This window comes from Schistocerca serialis, chromosome 7, assembly GCF_023864345.2.
Source record: "Schistocerca serialis cubense isolate TAMUIC-IGC-003099 chromosome 7, iqSchSeri2.2, whole genome shotgun sequence".
Classification (NCBI taxonomy): Eukaryota; Metazoa; Arthropoda; class Insecta; order Orthoptera; family Acrididae; genus Schistocerca; species Schistocerca serialis.
The window spans coordinates 89,005,014-89,029,594 of NC_064644.1; the positions used below are offsets into that span (position 1 = coordinate 89,005,014).

Here is a 24,581-nt window from a genome sequence, read left to right on the forward strand (position 1 = left end):
AGCGGAAAGACTTACCTTAGGGGGAAAAAAGGACAGGTATACACTCGCACACACGCACATATCCATCCACACTGTTCGGTAAGTCACCTCATCTTTGTTTTTATATATAATTTTTCCCACGTGGAATGTTTCCTTCCATTATATATATATATATATATATATATATATATATATATATATATATATATATATATATATATATATATGTTAACCGGGGACCTAGAAACGATGGAGAGGCTCCATCCCTGCAGCAGCCACAGTGGTCCGCAACCCAACAACGACTACTGCAGTCCACTTCACCCCTCTGCCGCCCCACACCGAACCCCGGGTTATTGTGCGGTTCGGCCCCCGGTGGACCCCCCAGGGAACGTCTCACACCAGACGAGTGTAACCCCTATGTTTGCATGGTAGAGTAATGGTGGTGTACGCGTACATGGAGAACTTGTTTGTGCAGCAATCACCAACATAGTGTAGCTGAGTTGGAATAAGAGGAACCAGCCCGCATTCGCTGAGGCAGATGTAAAACCGCCTAAAAACCATCCACAGACTGGCCGGTTCACCGGACCTCGACACAAAACCGCCAGGCAGATTTATGCCGGGGACCAGCGCTCCTTCCCGCCTGGAAAGCCGTGCGTTAGACCGCACGGACAACCGGGTGGGCAACACAGAATATAAGAACCCTAGCATAGGCAATATTCAATTTTATATTATGTCAGAACTCAATCACGTGGATAGCTAATTGAGCACTGAAGGCAAAAACAAACACAAATGATTCCAGACTTTGAATGAAGGCTATTCCATTTGATGTTCTGAAGATGGGCTGCACCTGAAATGTGAATATAAAAATTTTTTAAAGAAAAAGTGACCAGATCATTTTTAGTGGTGACCACTTTATAATTGGACATAAGTGTCCCCAGGCTAACTACTTTTCTGTTCAAAATGTGTGTGTGTGTGTGTGTGTGTGTGTGTGTGCGCGCGCGCGCGCGCGCGTGCGTGCGTGAGTGTGCACGCGAAGAACTATGAAAAAGTCACTCCTAGGTTTGACTACAAAAGATTGGATAAAATATGAAAAAATAAGAGCAATAACAGGATGCTGTGAAAGGAGTAATGAAATGAGCACAACAATTGCATGAAGAAATAATGGAAGATGGACAAAGGCAGTACCAGAGTGGAGTCCCACAGAAAGATCAACCAACCATTGGGATAAAGAACTGAGGAAATGTTGCCTGCTTCAACAGACAGGGGATGGCAAGAGACTGAGAGGCACTGAACAATTGACTGAACTGCGTTTGTTAGCATAATGTTAAAGAGGCTACACACTGTAAAGATTGAATTAGCTGAACAATAAATACAAATACATTTTGTAAAGTACAGCCATAATTTATGTCACCTACACTGTTTTCACAGTGTAACAAACACTTCCACTCAATTTCAAACTAGAGCAACTACAAATTGTTATTCCCAGGTATTTGTGAGTGTTGAATGTTTCCAATTGCGTCTCATTGATACTGTAGTCGCAGGGTACTATATTTTAAGTTTTGTGAAGTGAACAATTTTACATTTCTGCACAATTAAAGAAAGTTGCCACCATTTTACACCAGTTGATATTTTGTCAAAATCTGAATGAATATTTCTGCTCTTTTTTCACACAGTACTTCATTATAGATAAATGTGTCACATCCGAAAAGTTATAGGTTACTATTAATGTTGTCAGCAAGATCATTAATATACAACATGCACAGATAGGATCCCAGTGCACCTCCCTGGGGCACACCTGAAGTTACTTCTACATCTGTTGATGACTCTCCATCTAAGACAACATGTTACGTTCTCCCTTACAACAAATGCGCAATCCAGTCACAAATTCTGCTTGATATCCCACACAATCGTACTTTCAATAATAAGTGTAGATGTGATAGCAAGTCAAACCCTTTCAGAAATCAAGACACTACAGCTACCTGACTTCCTTGTTCCATGACTTTCAAGATGTTAAAAGGGAACAATGCAAGTCACGTTACACATGATTGATATTCTTGGAATCCTTGCTGCTCATAATGGTGGACCTCTTCTGTTTGAGATGCCTCATTATGTTTGATCTCAGAATATGTTCTAAGAGTTTACAACAACTGGACATTGGGAATACTAGAGGGTAGCTTTGTGGATGATTTCTGCTACCTTCCTTATAGACTCGTGTGATCCATGTGTTCTCCCTATCATTGGCACATTCTCTCCTCCCCATCCATAATCTACCACAGATCTTTGGTAGATTATGGTTACAAGAGGGGCATACTCAGCCACAAATCTGGTACAGAATCTGATAAGGGCACAGTCGGACCCTGGAGCTTTGTTCAATTTTAGTGACTTCAGCTGTATCACAACACCACTGACAATAATGTCTACACCACTTATCTTTTAAGTAATGTAAGAATTAAACAAGGGGAATATCCCGTGATTTGAGTACATGAAAATACATGACACCCATATATCAGTATTATTATAATGTTCACAGGTTGCAGGTGATAATTCTTAGAACTGATTAAAACATTCATGTATCCTGTTTTGTTTCCATTTCTTGTCAACTTAAATCACAAAGTGAAATAATGCTGAATTACGCCAATAAGTATTTGATGGATTTGTGACTTCTCAAAGCTGATGAATAAAATTCTTCTCAACATCGTTAAGCATGATGATACAAAAACTGGAAATATTTTCATCATTTTAGATGAAGTTTCTTTCAATGGATTGTGTCAAGTCACTAACTTGACATAATAGGCAAACTCAACAGAGGTTTAAGTATTTAGTTGTGTTACAAGGCATCTTGGTAAAATATAATTGAACATACCCGAAAACATACACAGAGCTTCTGTTTCTAAGAAATTTCTTTACAAAATAGCACACAGAATCAAGAGAAGCATTTAGTTTTGTTTACACAAATACTGAAATGAGAAGAAATAGGTGAAGGTCATAATGTAAATGTCAACTCTTCTCTAATTGTAAGATTACTTTGTGGGTGCATCTGAACGTGCTATACAATGAGAAATCACATTTCATAATTTTAGCTGTTATGATATAGTAACAGTACAATGAAACACAGTAAAAGGTACTCACCTCGCCATCACTGTCGTAATATATCAAAAAACGCCTTGTGAGGACGAACCATCGCTGCTTGTAATTCACTGGTGTGAATCTCTTTTTATTTTGAGACCGTTTTATCATCAAACCTTGTTTAACTACTTCATCTGCACCATCTTTTCCTGCCATAGTTTGACCACCATGTAGAAGCACCAAATAAATCTGTGAATGTTCCACAACTCATTGGTTACTAGCTACAAAATTTGGAAATCTGCATCTGAATACAGTTAGACAAATAAGTAGGCCTACTGAAATGGCACCGTTCCTTGAACAAATAATAACTCCTAAAAACCATGGGAATATATGTGAAATAAAGGATAACATTAGGTTTTCTCTCACGATTCTGCAAAGATCATGATTAATGTTAATGAGTAAGCAACTACCCAAGGTAGGTAAACGGTGCCATTTATCAGTGCAATTTATGGGTGTTTCTCACTGAAAATTTGCTCAAAAATCTTGCTATAGGCATTTATGCGAATTGTTCTTAACAATTTGTCAAAATATAAGTCATGTATTTGTTCAAAATGATACAGTTCCTCAAAGTGAAAACAATGGCACATTATTTCCCCAAATGTTTTGTTTTGTACGTATGTATTTAGGTTTATAGTTTATTTTGACAGATAACTTCTCAAATATGCTGCATCTTCGGTCATTTCTTAGACAAGTATCTCTAAGCTATGAGTTAACATTTCAAAATCTTTTGGAGGCAATAGTTCTATTGCTTTTGCGTAATTTTTCACTATGCAATAATTCTTTTGGGGTTTATCATACACACTGAGAAGGAACATCAAATCATATGGACATATAGATGTCAAAATATGGGACAACGTGTTTTGACATTTCAACCGCATATAAACAGGTTTGATTGTCATTTAACTTACATCACTTTTTCTTATACAGGAAACCCAGCTGTACTAGATTTCACGAAACTCTACATCATTAAATTACTCCAGCAAAAGTTTGCTTTTTCAGATTTCTCATTCAAACTTCCATTCAGCATACGACTACAATATTTTCATTCAACTTCGTACGTACGAGGAAGTCGGAAATATACGTACAACGTCACCCGAATGTACGACCTATACAAGTCATTAGCATGCTATGCACCATCGATTCAAGAATGTTTATTTTATTTTATTTACACAGTTTGAAAAACATGTCAAGCCCTTCGTGAAATGGAAATGGCACAAGTTCATAATTATTATCCAAGTTCACAGTCGACTAAAGCAGTCTTCAAAACAATTGCTGTCTGCAGTTTACGTGCGGAAGCATGTTTTGAATCAGTCAATTGTTTTGTTATAGTAAACACTGCAACGAAAATGCATGGCTTTTCGTTTAGAGTCAGCTTACGGGAAAAGGTCAGTTCTTGCGATTTCTGTTATCACTTTTGTAAATATATAAACTTTTGTACTCGTGGTGTGTAATAGTAGAGCCGCTTAACACGAAGTTACTAATGATTTATTGTGAAATTATAATTGTACGAATGAACAACATTCAACGTAGACCTCGTGATACTGATACCTGCTCCGCATAGAAGCAAGTGAAAACTCACACTTAGTATTTGCATGCAGAAAATCGCGTTTCGTAATATCGCAGCAGATAGTTAAAATTATATATATCTTGGGAGAACAGTCTCATAGAAGACATTCATTCAAATGTAATAAATTGTCGACCCAGGGGGAGAGCAGTTAGATGTCTGACGGATAGGTTAACATCAGTGTTAAGCTATCCATATTCATCGAATACATGTATTGTTTTGCAGTAAATAACCTACCATGGCATCGGAAACGGCCCAGGTTAGTTCACTGCCATTACCACCGGTCCAGTACATCAGCCAATACACAGATGAAAACATTCGAAGAGGACGTGCCCCAAGACCACCACCACCAATACATGACAATTACTCCATGTTTGGTAACCCATTCACTGCAGAAGACGTCATTATCCGGCCATTGGAAAGTCAGGTAATGTACCACAAATTCATGAAAAGTTCCTTAAAAAATAAATTAATAAAAATGGTGAATGTTGGGTCATCCCAAGTCAAAGGGACCAATATTAAAAAATGGCCCCACTCGACCATCTATAAATCTAATGAAATTTGGTGTGAAGGTTCTATCTACATGGTCTTTGATGATTATATACCAAGTTTCAGACAAGTATCTTCACTGATTGAATTCGTAGGGGATTTTAAAGAGAGGCTACTCACCTCCATATCATGTATGAAGGTGCAAATGTGCCAACTTTGCTAGGCTTTTTTAAAAGTTCTAGCAATCATTCGGTCATTTGCTTTGATGTACATAGAAAAATTTTTATGCTGAATCACACCATGGCAAAAATTAGGGATTTAGCCATACTTAAATTTAGCAATGGCAAGGAAAGCGTTTCTGAAGAAGAGAAATTTGTTAACATCGAGTATAGATTTAAATGACAGGAAGTCATTTCTGAAAGTATTTGTATGGAGTGTAGCCATATATGGAAATGAAACATGGACAATAAATAATTTGGACAAGAAGAGAATAGAAGCTTTCGAAATGTGGTGCTACGGAAGAATGCTTAAGATTAGATGGGTAGATCATATAACTAATGAGGAGGTATTGAATAGAATTGGGGAGAAGAGGAGTCTGTGGCACAACTTGACTAGAAGAAGGGATCGGTTGGTAGGACATGTTCTGAGGCATAAAGGGATCGCCAATTTAGTATTGGAGGACAGCGCGGAGGGTAAATATCATAGAGGGAGACCAGAGATGAATACATAAGCAGATTCAGAAGGATGTAGGTTGCAGTAAATACTGGGAGATGAAGAAGCTTGCACAGGATAGAGTAGCATGGAATGCTGCATCAAGCCAGTCTCAGGACTGAAGACCATCACAACAACAACAAAAAATTTAGCTACAAGCCTCTAAAGTGGCTAAAAAAATTCGTCTTGCTATGCTGAGAGCCATGGTTTTAGCCAATTATGTCTGAACTTCGGGCTAATGGAAATGTCCGATTCCATCCGTTTGCTTAGACCAGTGACGTCACCACTATGGCGGAAACGACCATTCACAACTACTCCCATATCTCGACTATGACGGTCATTACATAAACATGACAACAAACATGAAAATAGATCGAAAAACCATCAAACACGTATTCCTCCTATAATATAATGAAACTAACGGGAAAAGCGGGGGAAATTGGGGGTTTTTGGGTGGGGACAAACTCACAATAAACATACGCCATTAAACCAAATGACAAAACCAGTAAAGTGAACTAACCACAACATTCGCAAAATCATCTAGAAACAATATCCAATGGAATCGAACTCTTCCCTTGACCTATATAGGTCAACGGAAACTACCGATACAAGTTCATAAACCCCAAAACCTACAACCCCATCCACAATCATCACTACCTCAAAAACTACAAGAAAACACCAAATCGGGAATCGAACACTTCCCTTAACCTCACAGGGTAAACAACAACACACAAAACGAACTCACCAATACCAGCAACACAACACAACTCCCCCCCCCCCCCCCCCCGATGCATGATCCACATATCATCTAACGAGATAAAAACATGAAGAAAAATAAACAAAAACTCACCACATGAAAGCTTTGGCGCTGCCTACTAGATCGGACACCATAATCACACACAGCCCCCGCCCCACCCCCACACACACAAACAGAATAAACTACAAACTAACTTCACAACCCCCTCCCCCCACACCCCTCCTCCCTCAAAAAATCAAAACCAAAGAAACAAACACTAACCAAAAACAAAACAAAAACCATACACAGCCTACAACTAAAAAAAGGTACAACAAAGTGAATCCTCCACAACAAAAACAAAAAGCCACAACCATCCCCCACCCACCTTCCTCCCCAAACCTAACCCCCCCCCCCCCCTTCCCCAAACCTCACTAACTCACAACCCTGGGTCTGTACATCTTACTAGCAGCCCTTACGAAAACCCTAAAAATACAGTACGCTCTTCAGCCAACAGTACTCATATAAATGAGCCTGAAGGTTGGAAGAACGCCTCTTCCCCTTCCCTATTACAGATTTAACAGCCCCCCCCTCCCCCCCAAAATCCCTCTATAGTATTTGTACAGGCCCCACTCTCCCCTTTTTGAACTCTACGTTGTGATTAACAACTAAATGATTGTAACCCTCCCGACCCAACCCACTATAAGACACAAACCCATCAGAAACTACCGTACTCCCCTGTTCTGCATAATCTTGACTCAACTCCGCTAACTCCCTCTTTTTACGATTTTCCACAACCCTAAACACACTCTCAGAAGAATCAGACCCCGATACCACAGCCCCTCCACACCCATAAACCAATCACAGGCTTATCCCTCCCATACTTCCACCTACCAAACTGTGACTCATCAATCTCAACTTTTACTCCAGACCCACCCAACTTACCCCTGTATTTAGAGAATTCTGAACAGACCTCCCGACAAAAAGAATACCAATCAAGGACCGTTCGCTCACTCACACCCACCTCATGCGCGCAAAAACTGTGTGAGGACTGGTAACAAAAATGGTAACTCATCAACACAATTTCACGCATGCCCAACCTAGACTTCTGAAACCAGGTACCCCAGCGAATGGAGCGCCAAACTTTGTCACGCTGGCACCTCCACATATAGCTGTCCCTGGTCCAAGACGCTGGAACTTTTGTTAACTTCATATACTCACCACATACAGAGCACTTAACCAGCTCGGCCAGTAGTCCAAAGAGCTGCAAAAATTTGATGAGTGATGTAGCAGTGTCACCCATCATTCCCCACAGCCGAAAACTGTTCAATTTATCGGTCATATCCATGGATCACATTCAGTATGTGTATGTGCAATTCATCAAAATGTCAAATTAATGTTGGCTTCAGCAACATCCGTTCAAGATGACTACAAGGATTTAATGAAAAAACTGTACGCAGTTTGGAATTTAAAAAAATGTATGCTCCAATATTGTGAGGAATGTCCAGGAAAAATGCGACTAGAGGCTTTTCTTGAAGACTCTTAAAGACTATGAACCTGGAGAAACAATGGAATACAAGCAGTGGGTCCGTGCTGGCAGAGACACATTGGAGACTTGCCAGAGAACTTTTGAAGATTTCATGGAGTCATTAATTTTGAAAATTACCAGTTTAAGAAGCCGTCACTTTGTGTCAGAACAGCAAAGTTTATATCTTAAGCAGCTAAAAAGAAATCTTGCAGAAAATGAATTAATTATATTGATAGATTTTGCTGAGAGTTATTCATTTGTTGTTCTGGATACTGTGCAAGGATTCCATTGGAAGAATAGTCAGGCCACATTTCATCCCTCTGATGTCTATTTCGATGGCAAAGAATGTCAGAATATTAGCATTTGTATGGTCAGCGACTGTTCTCTCATAATACCTTTGCTTTCCATTTCCTTCAAATAAAGTTGATAAACTATTTAAAGACAAAGACTGAAAATATTAAGAACATTTATTACTTTAGTGATGATTCAGCTGCTCAGTATAAGAATTTCAAAAATTCCATCACACACACACACACACACACACACACACACACACACACACACAAGCAGACATATTCAAAGGCCTTGTCTGCTTGTGTCTGTATATGTGTGGATGGATATGTGTGTGTGTGCAAGTGTATACCCGTCCTTTTTTCCCCCTAAGGTGAGTAGGAGTAGGTTTAATAATGAATAGGAAAATAGGAATGCGGGTAAGCTACTACAAACAGCATAGTGGACGCATTATTGTGGCCAAGATAGACATGAAGCCCACACCTACTACAGTAGTACAAGTTTATATGCCAACTAGCTCTGCAGATGACGAAGAAATTGAAGAAATGTATGATGAAATAAAAGAAATTATTCAGATTGTGAAGGGAGACGAAAATTTAATAGTCATGGGCGACTGGAATTCGAGTGTAGGAAAAGGGAGAGAAGGAAACATAGTAGGTGAATATGGATTGGGGGACAGAAATGAAAGAGGAAGCCGCCTGGTAGAATTTTGCACAGAGCACAACATAATCATAACTAACACTTGGTTTAAGAATCATGAAAGAAGGTTGTTTACATGGAAGAACCCTGGAGATACTAAAAGGTATCAGATAGATTATATAATGGTAAGACAGAGATTTAGGAACCAGGTTTTAAATTGTAAGACATTTCCAGGGGCAGATGTGGACTCTGACCACAATCTATTGGTTATGACCTGTAGATTAAAACTGAAGAAACTGCAAAAAGGTGGGAATTTAAGGAGATGGGACCTGGATAAACTAAAAGAACCAGAGGTTGTACAGAGATTCAGGGAGAGCATAAGGGAGCAAATAAAGGGAATGGGGGAAATAAATACAGTAGAAGAAGAATGGGTAGCTTTGAGGGATGAAGTAGTGAAGGCAGCAGAGGATCAAGTAGGTAAAAAGACGAGGGCTAGTAGAAATCCTTGGGTAACAGAAGAAATATTGAATTTAATTGATGAAAGGAGAAAATATAAAAATGCAGTAAGTGAAACAGGCAAAAAGGAATACAAACGTCTCAAAAATGAGATCGACAGGAAGTGCAAAATGGCTAAGCAGGGATGGCTAGAGGACAAATGTAAGGATGTAGAGGCCTATCTCACTAGGGGTAAGATAGATACTGCCTGCAGGAAAATTAAAGAGACCTTTGGAGATAAGAGAACGACTTGTATGAATATCAAGAGCTCAGATGGAAACCCAGTTCTAAGCAAAGAAGGGAAAGCAGAAAGGTGGAAGGAGTATATAGAGGGTCTATACAAGGGCGATGTACTTGAGGACAATATTATGGAAATGGAAGAGGATGTAGATGAAGATGAAATGGGAGATACGATACTGCGTGAAGAGTTTGACAGAGCACTGAAAGACCTGAGTCGAAACAAGGTCCCCGGAGTAGACAATATTCCATTGGAACTACTGACGGCCGTGGGAGAGCCAGTCCTGACAAAACTCTACCATCTGGTGAGCAAGATGTATGAAACAGGCGAAATACCCTCAGACTTCAAGAAGAATATAATAATTCCAATCCCAAAGAAAGCAGGTGTTGACAGATGTGAAAATTATCGAACTATCAGCTTAATAAGTCACAGCTGCAAAATACTAACACGAATTCTTTACAGACGAATGGAAAAACTAGTAGAAGCCAACCTCGGGGAAGATCAGTTTGGATTCCGTAGAAACACTGGAACACGTGAGGCAATACTGACCTTACGACTTATCTTAGAAGAAAGATTAAGGAAAGGCAAACCTATGTTTCTAGCATTTGTAGACTTGGAGAAAGCTTTTGACAATGTTGACTGGAATACTCTCTTTCAAATTCTAAAGGTGGCAGGGGTAAAATACAGGGAGCAAAAGGCTATTTACAATTTGTACAGAAACCAGATGGCAGTTATAAGAGTCGAGGGACATGAAAGGGAAGCAGTGGTTGGGAAGGGAGTAAGACAGGGTTGTAGCCTCTCCCCGATGTTGTTCAATCTGTATATTGAGCAAGCAGTAAAGGAAACAAAAGAAAAATTCGGGGTAGGCATTAAAATTCTTGGAGAAGAAATAAAAACTTTGAGGTTCGCCGATGACATTGTAATTCTGTCAGAGACAGCAAAGGACTTGGAAGAGCAGTTGAATGGAATGGACAGTGTCTTGAAAGGAGGATATAAGATGAACATCAACAAAAGCAAAACAAGGATAATGGAATGTAGTCTAATTAAGTCGGGTGATGCTGAGGGAATTAGATTAGGAAATGAGGCACTTAAAGTAGTAAAGGAGTTTTGCTATTTGGGGAGCAAAATAACTGATGATGGTCGAAGTAGAGAGGATATAAAATGTAGGCTGGCAGTGGCAAGGAAAGCGTTTCTGAAGAAGAGAAATTTGTTAACATCCAGTATTGATTTAAGTGTCAGGAAGTCATTTCTGAAAGTATTCGTATGGAGTGTAGCCATGTATGGAAGTGAAACATGGACGATAAATAGTTTGGACAAGAAGAGAATAGAAGCTTTCGAAATGTGGTGCTACAGAAGAATGCTGAAGATTAGATGGGTAGATCACATAACTGATGAGGAGGTATTGAATAGGATTGGGGAGGAGAGAAGTTTGTGGCACAACTTGACCAGAAGAAGGGATCGGTTGGTAGGACATGTTCTGAGGCATCAAGGGATCACCAATTTAGTATTGGAGGGCAGCGTGGAGGGTAAAAATCGTAGAGGGAGACCAAGAGATGAATACACTAAGCAGATTCAGAAGGATGTAGGTTGCAGTAGGTACTGGGAGATGAAAAAGCTTGCACAGGATAGAGTAGCATGGAGAGCTGCATCAAACCAGTCCCAGGACTGAAGACCACAACAACAACAACAACAAGGTGAGTCTTTCCGCTCCCGGGATTGGAATGACTCCTTACCCTCTCCCTCAAAACACACATCCTTTCGTCTTTCCCTCTCCTTCCCTCTTTCCTGACGAAGCAACCGTTGGTTGCGAAAGCTTGAATTTTGTGTGTATGTTTGTGTGTCTATTGACCTGCCAGCGCTTTCTTTTGGTAAGTCACATCATCTTTGTTTTTAGATATATTTTTCCCACCTGGAATGTTTCCCTCTATTATATTCATAAAATATTGACTCCATATGATTTATTCACATTCTGTGATGATAGTATTCCAGGTGTAAAGCTTTTTAATGTATCAAAAGAAGAAATGGAAAAAATACACCCAGATTAAGAAACAAGGTTTACCATGGTACATACAGTATCTGGAACAAGAGAAAATCTATTAATTGTAATCAACTCAGAATAAGCAGAGTTTCTAATGATGCTACAGCATTCACAGTTAATGCCTTCGAAACAGATGAAGAAATTCCAGCAGTCTCAATTCCAAGTTTACAACCAGGACAGTATGTTACTTGTATGTATGGCGATTTTTGGTGGGTTGGAAATGTGAGGTTTCACATGAACAACAAGACATCCTCATCAGCTTTATGCACCCACACGGTCATGCTCATTCCTTCCACTGGCCGACTGCTAAAGATACCTGCTAGATTCCTGATCAACATATCATCGCCAGGATGATAGTTATCCACAGTCGGTCATTGACAAAATTGTAGAACTGCTTAACTAAAAATGGAACTGACTCTTTAGTATTTTTGTTCTACAAATTTGCTGTGTTTTTTATTTCACTTGTTTTTATGTCGTGTTAAATTAATGTTTGAAACTGTGTTATACACTCGAAAAAAATAATTAATTATGGGACTTAATGAGCAAAATATTTGACTTTTCAGTCTTCTCCAAGTGATAAAATAATAACTTTTGAAACGTATTCTTACTCGTGAAACTGAAAGATCGAGAAATTAAATAATATTTCTTTGGCAGCTTAAAGCATGTTTTTTTCCAGCTGTAGCAAGAAAAAGAGGATTGAAGAAGGCACAGTTGAGATCTAGCTCCTCAAAAATACCCTAAAATTGCAATTAGAAAATTTTGGCCAACTTTGCAGATGCATATATTTTGACCTGGGCATCCAGTGCTAATTAAATTTGATTGGTATATTGACATCAGAGGTAGGAATAGCTATCTGAAGTTCTGGCGTGATTGGTTCATATGAAAAGTAGCAGTGGTTGGTCAAACCATGGCTCTCAGAATAGCGCTATGAATTTTTTAGCCACTGTAGAGGCTTGTGTCTATATTTAGGTATGGCTAAATCCCTAATTTTCACCACGGTGTGATTTAGCATGAAAAGTTGTTTGTATATAATAAAGCAAATGACAAAATATTTGCTAGAACTTTTAAAAAAGCCTAGCGAAGTTGGCACATTTGCTCCTTCGTACATGATGCGGAGGTGAGTAGCCTCTCTTTAAAACTCCCTAAGAATTCAACCACTGAAGATACTGAACTGAGATTTCGTATGTAGCCACCAAAGATCATGTAGAACTTCCGCACCAAATTTCGTAAAATTTGGAGATGGTTGAGTGGGGACCCCTGGTCCCCCTGACGTGGAATGACCCTGCTATTGTTGCAGACATCCTGTGCCTATCTGAGCAACAAAAACCAGAGGATTAGATAAGTTACATAGAAAAGATTACACTCTAGTATCTTACTCATGCAGAACTAGTATGGGAAAAGGAGGAGTTGTTGCATTTATAAAACAGAATACAAGTTTCGAAACATTGAAACTTTTAGTGATCAGCATATAGAAATGCATGCTTGTAAATTAAAACTGAAAACCAGTTCACTTCTAATTGTAACTGTATGCAAATCTCCAATGGGAAATTTTGAACTGTTTTTAGGAATCTGAATTCCCTACTATGTTATCTATCAGTCAACAGCAATCAGTTAATAGTCTGTGGTGATTTCAGTGTACCTTTTCGAAAGGATTCTGATTGGAAAAATGATCTGGAAACCTCAATTGTACCCTACAATTTGATCTCAGAAATTAACTTTACAAGCGTGGATAGAGCCAGTAGGAATAGAATAGAATAAATTTAAAGAACGCTTTACAAAAGATGACCTGGGATGAAATTTATTATGAGTCACATTCTAACATCAGATGTAATCTAAATTCATATCACTATTTGAAAATAGTGTTCCGCATTAGATAATCAGAAAGGGCATTAAACAGCTGTGTAAAAAAACTTTGTATCACTAGAAGGATTGAAGTATTTTGTGAAAGTTAAAGGGAACTGTGCCTGCTGGCAAGAACAAATAGAGAGATCCTGCAGTAGTTGCACACTACAAAAATTACTCAAAATTACTAAAAAAAGTTATTACAAAATCAGTGTGCATGCACATAATTTCAGAACTAAGTAATTTCGACAACAAACTTAAGACTATATGGAGTATTGTTTAAGCAGACCAGATTTGCAGAATCTAAATATGGGACCCAAATTACAAGTTGAAATGAGCTGACATTTTGTGGAAAGTTTTGTTAAGATTTGTGTCAAACTACTTGATTTATGCTACAACTATATAGATCATCATACCAATTTCTTAAAATTTATACAAAAAAAAAAAAAAATCAAAATACCTTTATTATCAAAAAGAATGCTGCTATTCACCATATATTTGCAGATAAGCACAACAAAAAGAATGTCACAAATAAATAAAGCTTTCGACCAGTAAGGCCTTTGTCAACAAAACACACACACACACACACACACACACACACACACACACACACACACACACACACGACCGCAGTCTCAGGCAACTGAAACCACACTGCGAGCAGCAGCACCAGTGCATCATGCGGTGGCGACTGGGTGGGGGTGAGAGTCAGCTGGGGCGGGGAGGGGGAGGGATAGTATGGTGGGGGTGGCGGACAGTGACATGCTGTGCAGGTAAGGCGGAGGGCATGGCAGAAGGGGGGAGGGGGAAGTAACAGAAAAGGAGAAAAATAAAAAGACTGAATGTGATGGTCGAATGATGGCTGTGTAGTGCTGGAATGGGAACAGGTTAGGGGCTGGATGGGTGAGGACAATGACTAATGAAGGTTGAGGCCAGCAAGGTGTGAGTTAACAAGCATTTCACTCTCATTTAAGTATATGGCCTAAAGAGTCAGCCCTCAGGAATTGTGTAATGAACCCTGTCGTCCAGGACCTTGTGCCACAAGGAGCACAGATACGCCATAAGATGGGGAAATGCACAGACATCTGATGTGCTGAACGAGGCCTAAGAGTTGTAGTGTACACATGAGGCAGACTAGAACCTACATCATGGGGAAACCCTGTTGAAGCTGTTTGTGACCAAGGAGACGTAGCAGTGTTAAATATGGCAGACCTAAGATTGGCCATAAAGGGAAACATTTATGAAAACTATTTAATTCTTCAGTAATTCAGGGAATGAAGCCACAATAATTTTAATCTACATTTTCGTGGTGTTCCCGATAAATCTTGAATATTGTTCATATCTATAATAGTTTAAGATTTACTGTTAAAGTGAAATTAACAAGTTTTGTAACAAAGACCTGAATGCTAAAATCTGAATGCTTTGGTCGATCTTAATGATCAACATTTCTTATAGAAGCACATCATTAAAATGACAAATGTTGTAAATATCAACTCTGTAACTTTATTTGCTTAAAAGATGTAGTAAATGTAAATTATCGGTATTTTCTGTTAAGCTTCAGATCATCATTTCCTCCACACAAAACACACTGAATGATGACAGCATGACACCTTATTGAATCGTTAGGTAATAGAATATTTGTTGTAATGTTTAGTGCATAATAGTTACTTTTGTTCTTTATTTATTTATCAGAAAGCACATTGGTGCAAGGCTACTGGCTATGACATTCAAAGTTAAGAAGGAAATCGTGTTGCTTTTATGTAAAGGAATTTAAAGTTTATTATGTAATGGATATTATTGTTACTTTATTTAGCACGTGAAAGTGGCCAGGCTTTGATTATTTAAATATGTTATAATGTAAAGTAATGTAGAATAAGCTGTAGCCAATCAGATGGATGCCTTCAGGAAAGGGAACTGCCCTAGTCAGTCGAGCGACGATGTTTGGCACGCAGGGGACGCGGCTGGAGACACCAAAGTAGACAGTGTTGGTGCAGGCGCAAGGCGGACAGTTCTGGTCTAGACAACAAAGAGGAACAGTGCCGGTGGAGACGCGAAAGCAGATGGTATTTCTTTAGATAGCTAGGGAGTGAAATGACTTAGCAAATTTCGCGTTATGTGGTATCGCAGGGCTTAGTCTCTGAGCGGTGAGCGCCTGGTGTGAACTCTCAACTTTTCCCGTAGTTAATGGGGTGGAGTATTGGACTTGTAATTTGCGATGAGATTGTGAATGATCGAATTGTGTCAAATGGATATGTGCTCGAGTGTAATAGTAATTCTAAATATGACCTCTTTCGCTATTAATTTGCTTTCTGAATAAACGTTATCCTAACCAAATCGCAAGTGTGTGGGCTACACCATTTATGAGTCGTTAATTTAGTTCCCGATGTTATTATTGCTGTTGTTATATGTTATATTAAAGATACAGTTTCGCATACGTGCCGTCAGCCAGACAATTTAACCAAAGGGTCACAAGTGTCTAATTTAGGGCACGTAACGCAACGTGCGGTTCAACCTCTAGACGAGTTTGAGCCAAGACATTTCGACGAAGAGGAACCGCATGTGAGCCCGGACATCTTTGGGATGTTAGCTTGCAAGTGTTAAGGGAACGTAGGATGTATTGCAGAGAGAGTTACCACCTGCACAATTCAGAAAAGCTAGTGTTGGATGGGAAGGATCCATATGGCACAGGCTGTGAAGCAGTCATTGAAATGAAGGATGTCATGTTTGGCAGCATGTTCAGCAACAAGGTGGTCCACTTGTTTCTTGGCCACAGTTTGTTGGTGGCCATTCACGTGGACAGACAGCTTGTTGGTTGCCATGCCCACATAGAATGAAGCACCGTGGTTGCAGCTTAGCTTGTAGATCACATGACCGCTTTCACAGGTAGCCCTGCCTTTGATGGGATAGGCAATGTCTGTGATTGGACTGAAGTAAGTGGTGGTGGAAGGATGTATGGGACGCATCTTACATCTAGGTCTATTTGGGGGTACGAGCCATGAGGGAAGGCATTGGGAGCAGAGTTTGTGTAAGGTGGATGGGTATGTTGTGTGGGAATGATAGTGGGCAGGACATATCTCATTTCAAAGCATGATGAAAGGTAGTTGAAACCCTGGTGGAGAATATAATTTGGTTGCTCCAGTCCTGGTTGGTACTGAGTTATGAGGGGAATGCTCTTTTGTGGCTGGACAGTGGAACTTTGGGAGGTGGGAGACTGGAAACATAAGGCACGGGAGATTTGTTTTTGTACAACGTTGGGAGGATAATTATGGTCTTTGAAGGCTTCAGTGAGACCTTCGGTATATTTCAAGAGGGACCACTCGTCTCTGCAGATGTGACGACCAAAGATGGCTGCGCTGTATGGAAGGGACTTCTTGGTATGGAACGGGTGGCAGCTGTCGAAGTGGAGATATTGCTGGCGATTAGTAGGTTTGATATGGACAGAGGTACTGATGTAGCGATCTTTGAGGTGGATATCAACATCTAGGAAGGTGACTTGTTGGGTTGAGTAGGACCAGGTGAAGCAAATGGGGGAGAAGCTGTTGGTGTACTGGTGCAATGGGTGGAATGTGGATAGGGTGTCCTTACCCTCAATCCAGATAGCAAAATGTCATCATTGAGTCTGAACCAGGTGAGGGGTTTAGGATCCTGGGTTTTTAGGAAGGATTCTTGTAGATGGCCCATGAATAGGTTGGCATAGGTGCCATGTGGGTACCCATAGCCGTACCCCGAATTTGTTTGCAGGTAATGCCTTCAAAGGAGAAGTAGCTGTGGGTGAGCATATAGTTGATCATCGCAACTAGGAAAGTGGTTGTTGGTTTGGAATCCATCGGGCATTGGGAAAGGTAGTGTTCAGTAGCAGTAAGGCCATGGGATTTAGGAATGTTAGTATAAAGGGAGGTGGCATCAATAGTGACAAGCACGGCTCGCAGTGTGGTTTCAGTTGCCTATTGATCAAAACACCTTTATATTATTTACTCTCAATTGGCCTGGAAGTTTCTGAAAAACTTTTTTTGTTATATTTTGCAGAAGAATGTATGTCATTCAGGAGTTTGATGTTTTCAAATAGAATTTTATAAAAATAAAACCGAGAAGTGTCCTGAAAATGAGTCTTAGTTATAATCATTTTCATAATGGCTTCGACACTAAACCTCCTCTTTTCCTCAATTCATAAACCATTTGTTATTGAGAACACACATTCTGCAGTAGCATTAGGGCAAGTTACAGCTAGCACAAACACAGTAGTGAGCTACAAATTCTTGCAGCTGTTGTCTTGAGACTTAAGGAAACTGAAAATGATAGATGTAGTTCAGTTTGGTTTAATCCAAGATTGTATTTCCTTTATTCTTTGGGTATGACCACATTTGCTCGTCATTTGGTTATGCTGCACGTTACTTAAAATCAAGCTATTTCATAATATAATGAAAACTGGGACAATATACATCTGATACATATTTTGTCAGGACAACGGGACACTTAAGCTAAACATGAGACTATTCTGTTAAATATGGGATGTCTGGTCACCGTAGGGTAGTGAAACAAATGACAGAACAACAGCCACAGAACAGGATAATACCACTGTTGAACTAAATGGAAGGTTATAAATGATGTGTTCCAGGTTACAAATATATTTAATAATAATTGTGTAAATGTAGTAGAAAGCATAGGGACAAATAGTTCAAGAGAAAAATCACAGCAGTATGTTGAAAAAACAAGCCACATAAAATTCAGTCATCTGAATGTATTGCCAACTTCTCCTGAAATAGATATATACTCTATCAAAAATAAAAGCTCATCTGGTTTTGGTGGTGCTTTCAGTAGAGTACTAAAGATTTGTTCCCATATAAAAAGCCCTGTCGTATCTGAAATATGTAGTGGGTCACTGACTCGTGGCATTTTTGCAGAGAGACTGAAGTATGCTGTTGTCTTTAAGAAAGGTGATAGATGTCAGTAGCTATCGAGCAGTTTAACTTCTGGCATTTTCCAAAATTTTTGAGAAGATGATGTATTCTAGAATAGTATCTCACCTGAGCAACAATAATATCCTCAGCAAATCACAGTTTGTGTTATAGAAGAGTTGCTCTACTGAGAATGCCATTTACATGTTCACTCATCAAATTTTGCAGGCATTAAATAACAAAATAGTGCTGGTTTGGTATTTGCTGTGACCTATCTAAGGCATTTGGCTGCATGAATCGTAGTATTTTCCAAGATAAACTGAAGTTTTATAGCATTAATGGTATATCCAACCAATGGATAAGGTCATATCTAGCCAAAAGAATGCAGAAAGTTGTATTTGGTAATCCAACCAATGTAGTCCGGAGATGTAAGTCTGACTTGGGATAAATTGTGTATGGGGGTCCCCGAGGCTCCGTCTCAGGTCTGCTAGCATTCCTCATACACGGAAATAATCTTCCATCTAATATACAACTAGCACAATTAATTCTTCTAGTCGATAATACTAGTATTGTAATCAATTTAAGCATACAGACAGCAACAGAAGAAATGGTAAACAACATTCTTAAAAGTATCATTGATTGGTTTTCTGAATATGGTGTCACCCTATATTTTAAAAAGACAACATCTTCAGTTCTCCACACCTAGGGGTGCCACATGACTGGGAAGAAGCACATTTTGGAACTCCTAAAACAACTTAGTTCAGCCACATTTGCACTTTGAATCATTGCAAATCTTTGGCAGAGACAGATCATTAGGTTGACATATTTTCATTCAATAATGTGATAATGGAATAATGTTCTGGGGGCAACTCATATTTAAGAAAGTATCTGTTGCTCAAAAACATGCTGTGAGAATAATATGTGGTGCCCATCCACAGTCATCTTGTAGACATCTGTTAAGGAGTTGGGCATTCTGACTACTGCTTCACAATACACCTATTTCTTCGTGAAGCGTATATAACGATGAAAATAATCAGTTATTGACAATATAATGTAAATGGCGGCAGAATACGCACATAAAAGGCGGTTGTAATTGGCAAGCTTTCAGAGACAGTGGCTCCTCCTTCAGGCAGAAGGGTTGAAGGGGAAGGAAAAGGGGTGAAGGGAAAGGACTGGAGAGGTCTAGGAAAAGTGGTAGATTTCAGAAAAGTCATCCACAACCGCAGGTCAGGGGAGACTTACCGTACAGGACGAGAAGGAAAGACTGATTGTTGGGGATTGCATCGGACGAGATTTGAAAACCTGAGTGCTTAAAGGTGGAAGACAGGGTAATATGCACACATGGAGATTGGGAGGGCGACGGAAAGCTATTCTAGGTGTGGTGTGCAAAATTTCAGCTAGAATGGATCTCATTTCAGGGCATCGTTTTAGGAAGTCATGCCCCTGTCGAAGTGGCTGATTAACACATTCCAGACCAGGATAATAATGAGTCACCAATGTTGTGCTCCGAAGCTGTTTTGTAAAGAGATCAGCAGTACCAAGATTGGTACTGCCTTACATTAGTTTCTTCACTGTAACTACTCTTTGCTTCACTCCATTTGTTTTCTACATCTTTCATTGTCTTTCCTGTCTATTTTTCACTGCGCCCCACCTCTCTTATGTACAATGCACTTAGCTTTTCACTCTCTGTCTGCTTATTACCCTGCCTTCCACCTTTAAGCTCTCAGGTTTTCAAATCTCGCCCAATTCAGTCCCCACCATCAGTCTTTCCTTCTCATCGTGTATGGTAAGCCTCCCCTGACCTGTGGTTCTGGGTGACTTTCCAGAAATCTACCCCTTTTCCTAGACCTCTCCAGTCCTTTTCCTTCACACCTCTTTCTTCCCCTTCAACCCTTCTGCCTGAAGAAGGAACTACTGGCTCCGAAAGCTTGCCATTTATAACTGCCTTTTATGTGTGTGCCGCCGCTTTGTGTGTAGATTTTTTATCTATCCAAGGTTGTGACTGTCATGTCTTTCGGTGTGCTATCCCCGTGTATACTCTCGCCTCGCTATTGAAGTATAAAGTCCTGTGTCGATGGGAAGACGAGTGGCTGCAGCTGACCAACAAGCTCCGTGTTGTCAAGCCCACAACTCGGATGTGGCGTACTTCCTCCCAGCCACGTCAATGGAACAAGATCCTTCTTACTCGTCTTCGCATCAGCCACAGCCCTATGACGTGCCACATCTTATTGGACTGCATTTTATTTGCTGACCAGCGGACTGCAGTGGATTTGCTGGTGGACCTGCAGTTTATTTTATGTAATGATCAAATGAATATGGTTCGCATTTTATATTTTTGTGATTTGTCCCACGTTTTTAACAAGATTTTGGGGAGATGATTTTAATGTGTCAACAGGGTGGCTGGCTCACCCAAGTTTTTTGTAAGTGGCCAGCCAGTCACATTTCCCTGTGTTGTTCTTGTAGCTCTTCTGTGTTTTGTTTTCCCTCTGTTTTACTTTCTTGATTAGCTATCTTCCCTCCTCATTGGTTTTAGTGCATGTGACAGTGCCTGTGTGATAGAGAGATTGTGTGGTCATTTTGAGTGCACGCGTGTACGACAATTTTAGTTCTTATCCACAGTCGTTTGTTTTAATAGATCTCAGGGCACTGATAACCTCACCGCTGGGTGCCCATAAGACCCCAAAACATGCCAATAATTGATTGTTTGCGTTGTTATATAATGTAAATGGATAGATAAAAAAATCTACTCACAAAGCGGCAGCAGGAAATTACACACACAAAAGAAACTTGTTGTAAATTATCCACTGCAGCTCAGTAGGTACAGTGTGCATAATTACAATCACAGAAGAAAAAATTACATTCATTGCTCCACAAAAAGAAGTGCACAACACTGCAGTAACTGTTTTGGTAACCGACCCAGTGATATAAAATGTTTGACAGATAGCGAAATAAAACTTGAAAACAAACTGAAAAATTTTGTTCTTGGCAACTCCTCCTATTACGTAGAATAATTTCTGTTATTGTAATATGTAAAAGATGGTGAGTAGGACTTAGCTAACTCACATATTTAGATTTAATAATAACGATGATAATAATAATAAGGAAGTCAAGGACATGTGGCATCAGGATAAAGTTGACATTGTACCAATTATACTATCCACTACAGAAGTCATACCACACAATATCTACCAGTACAATAACACAATGCAGCTACAATCCAAACGTATATATTTGTTGTTGTGGTCTTCAGTCCTGAGACTGGTTTGATGCAGCTCTCCATGCTACTCTATCCTGTGCAAGCTTCTTCATCTCCCAGTACCTACTGCAACCTACATCCTTCTGAATCCATTTCCCTTTTTAAATTTTCTACCCTACCTGCTCGATTAAGGGATATGACATTCCATGCTCCGATCCATAGAACGCCAGTTTTCTTTCTCCTGATAACAACGTCCTCCTGTGTAGTCCCCGCCCGGAGATCTGAATGGGGCACTATTTTACCTCCGGAATATTTTACCCAAGAGGACGCCATCATCATTTAACCATACAGTAAAGCTGCATGCTCTCGGGAAAAATTACGGCTGTAGGTTCCTCTTCTGTAATTATTGATACATGTTCAATTACCCGAAAGTTCCTAAATGCAATGTAACGTATACCGCACAGTTAAAAGGAAGTCACGCTTGATCAAGGTCCGCGTCACTTTCCATTTTTAACCAGACATAACGTCTGAGAAAGGAAAGAAATAATAATAATAAGTCGATACAACAATAACAACTATCAACACAATCATTCACAACAAAATAAATGAAAATACAACTATGGAAGAGTGACAACTACTGGTTTATATAGGAGCACTCACTACACTAAATATACACACTAGGCAGAGATCAGAACCAACCAACACACAGAAGAAACCCACAAAACCAGCATGGCAACACAGGCTACAGATCAGAATGGAAAAACTGAGAAAAGAAATTGGACAGCTAACAAATTTATAAGAAATGAAATATCAGACAAAAAACAAAAAAGGTTAGGTAAAATCTCACAACAAGAAGCGATAGAGCAATTAGATGAAAAGAAGCAGAAATTACAAGCATTGGCCAAATGACTTAGAAGATGCAAAAAAAAAGTGAAAATAGAGGGAAACAAAACCAAACATTCAACACAAACCAAAAGAAATTTTACCAGACAATAGATAACACACACATTAAAATAGACAATCTACCAAACATGACAGACATGGAACACTTCTGGAGCAACATATGGTCAAACCCAGTACAACGTAACAGACATGCACGGTGGATACAAGCAGAAACAGACACATACAAGATGATACCACAAATGCCTGAAGTGATAATTTTGCAACATGAAGTCACCCGAGCAAATAATTCTACGCATAATTGGAAAGCCCCTGCAAAAGATAAAATAGCAAATTTTTGGCTAAAGAAGTTCACCTCAACACATTCACATCTAACTAAATTATTTAACAGTTATATTGTAGACCCATACATAATCCTTGATACACTTACACAAGGAATAACTTATCTGAAACCTAAAATCAAGCAGACACAGCAAACCCAGCAAAATATCGCCACATAACATGCCTACCAACAATATACAAAATATTAACTGCAGTCATCACACAGAAATTAATGACACATACAACACAGAACAAAATTATAAATTAAGAACAGAAAGGCTGCTGCAAAGGAGCACGAGGATGTAAAGAGCAACTGATAATAGATGCAGAGGTGACATATCAAGCTAAAACTAAACAAAGGTCGCTACACTACGCATACATTGACTACCAAAAAGCTTTTGATAGTGTACCCCACTCATGGTTACTACAAATATTGGAAATATACAAAGTAGATCCTAAATTGATACAGTTCCTAAACATAGTAATGAAAAATTGGAAAACCACACGTAATATCCAAACAAATTCAAATAATATCACATCACAGCCAATACAGATGAAGCGTGGAATATACAAAGGAGACTCATTAAGTCCTTTCTGGTTCTGCCTTGCTCTGAACCCACTATCCAATATGCTAAATAATACAAATTATGGATATAATATTACTGGAACATACCAACACAAAATCACACATTTGCTATACATGGATGATCTAAAACTTCTGGCAGCAACAAATCAGCAACTCAACCAATTACTAAAGATAACAGAAGTATTCAGCAATGATATAAATATGGCTTTTGGAACAGACAAATGTAAGAAAAATAGCATAGTCAAGGGAAAACACACTAAACAAGAAGATTACATATTGGGTAACCACAGTGACTGCATAGAAGCAATGGATAAAACAGATGCCTATAAATATCTAGGATACAGACAAAAAATAGGAATAGATAATACAAATATTAAAGAAGAACTAAAAGAAAAATATAGACAAAGACTAACAAAAATACTAAGAACAGAATTGATAGCAAGAAACAAGACCAAAGCTATAAATACTTATGCTATACCAATATTGACCTACTCATTTGGAGTAGTGAAAGAGTAACACAGACCTAGAAGCACTCAATACACTTACACAATCACAATGCTACAAATATAGAATACATCACATACATTCAGCAACAGAAAGATTCACATTAAGCAGAAAGGAAGGAGGAAGGGGATTTATCGACATAAAAGACGTACTTTATGGACAGGTAGACAATTTAAGAAAATTCTTTATAGAACGAGCAGAAACTAGCAAAATACACAAAGCACTCACTCATATAATAAATACATCGACTACACCACTGCAATTTCATAACCACTTCTACAACCCTTTAGATCACATAACATCAACAGATACGAAGAAAGTAAATTGGAAAAAGAAAACACTACATGGAAAGCACCCATATCATCTAACACAGCCACCCATCGATCAAGACGCATCCAACACATGGCTAAGAAAAGGCTATATATACAGTTAACGGAAGGATTCATGATTGCAATACAGGATCAAACAAAATAAACACCAGATATTACAGCAAGCATATTATTAAA

General features: G+C 39.1%; 1 protein-coding gene and 1 long non-coding RNA gene across 2 annotated transcripts in view; one reads left to right on the forward strand and one right to left on the reverse strand.

Moving 5' to 3' along the window:
- The window catches only part of LOC126412610 (uncharacterized), a 404,849-nt gene extending 400,699 nt beyond the window's left edge, over positions 1-4,150 (reverse strand). The window contains exons 1-2 of the long non-coding RNA XR_007575323.1: positions 4,014-4,150; positions 3,109-3,294 (exon numbers count right to left, since the gene is read on the reverse strand). This is a non-coding gene — a long non-coding RNA (uncharacterized LOC126412610). The remainder of the gene's footprint in view (positions 1-3,108; positions 3,295-4,013) is intronic.
- Positions 4,151-4,344: 194 nt separating this feature from the next.
- The window catches only part of LOC126412612 (mediator of RNA polymerase II transcription subunit 7), a 34,141-nt gene continuing 13,904 nt past the window's right edge, over positions 4,345-24,581 (forward strand). Inside the window, exons 1-2 of the mRNA XM_050082280.1 lie at positions 4,345-4,490; positions 4,895-5,096. Coding sequence (XP_049938237.1) covers positions 4,908-5,096 — 189 coding nt within the window. The 5' untranslated portion in view covers positions 4,345-4,490; positions 4,895-4,907. The remainder of the gene's footprint in view (positions 4,491-4,894; positions 5,097-24,581) is intronic.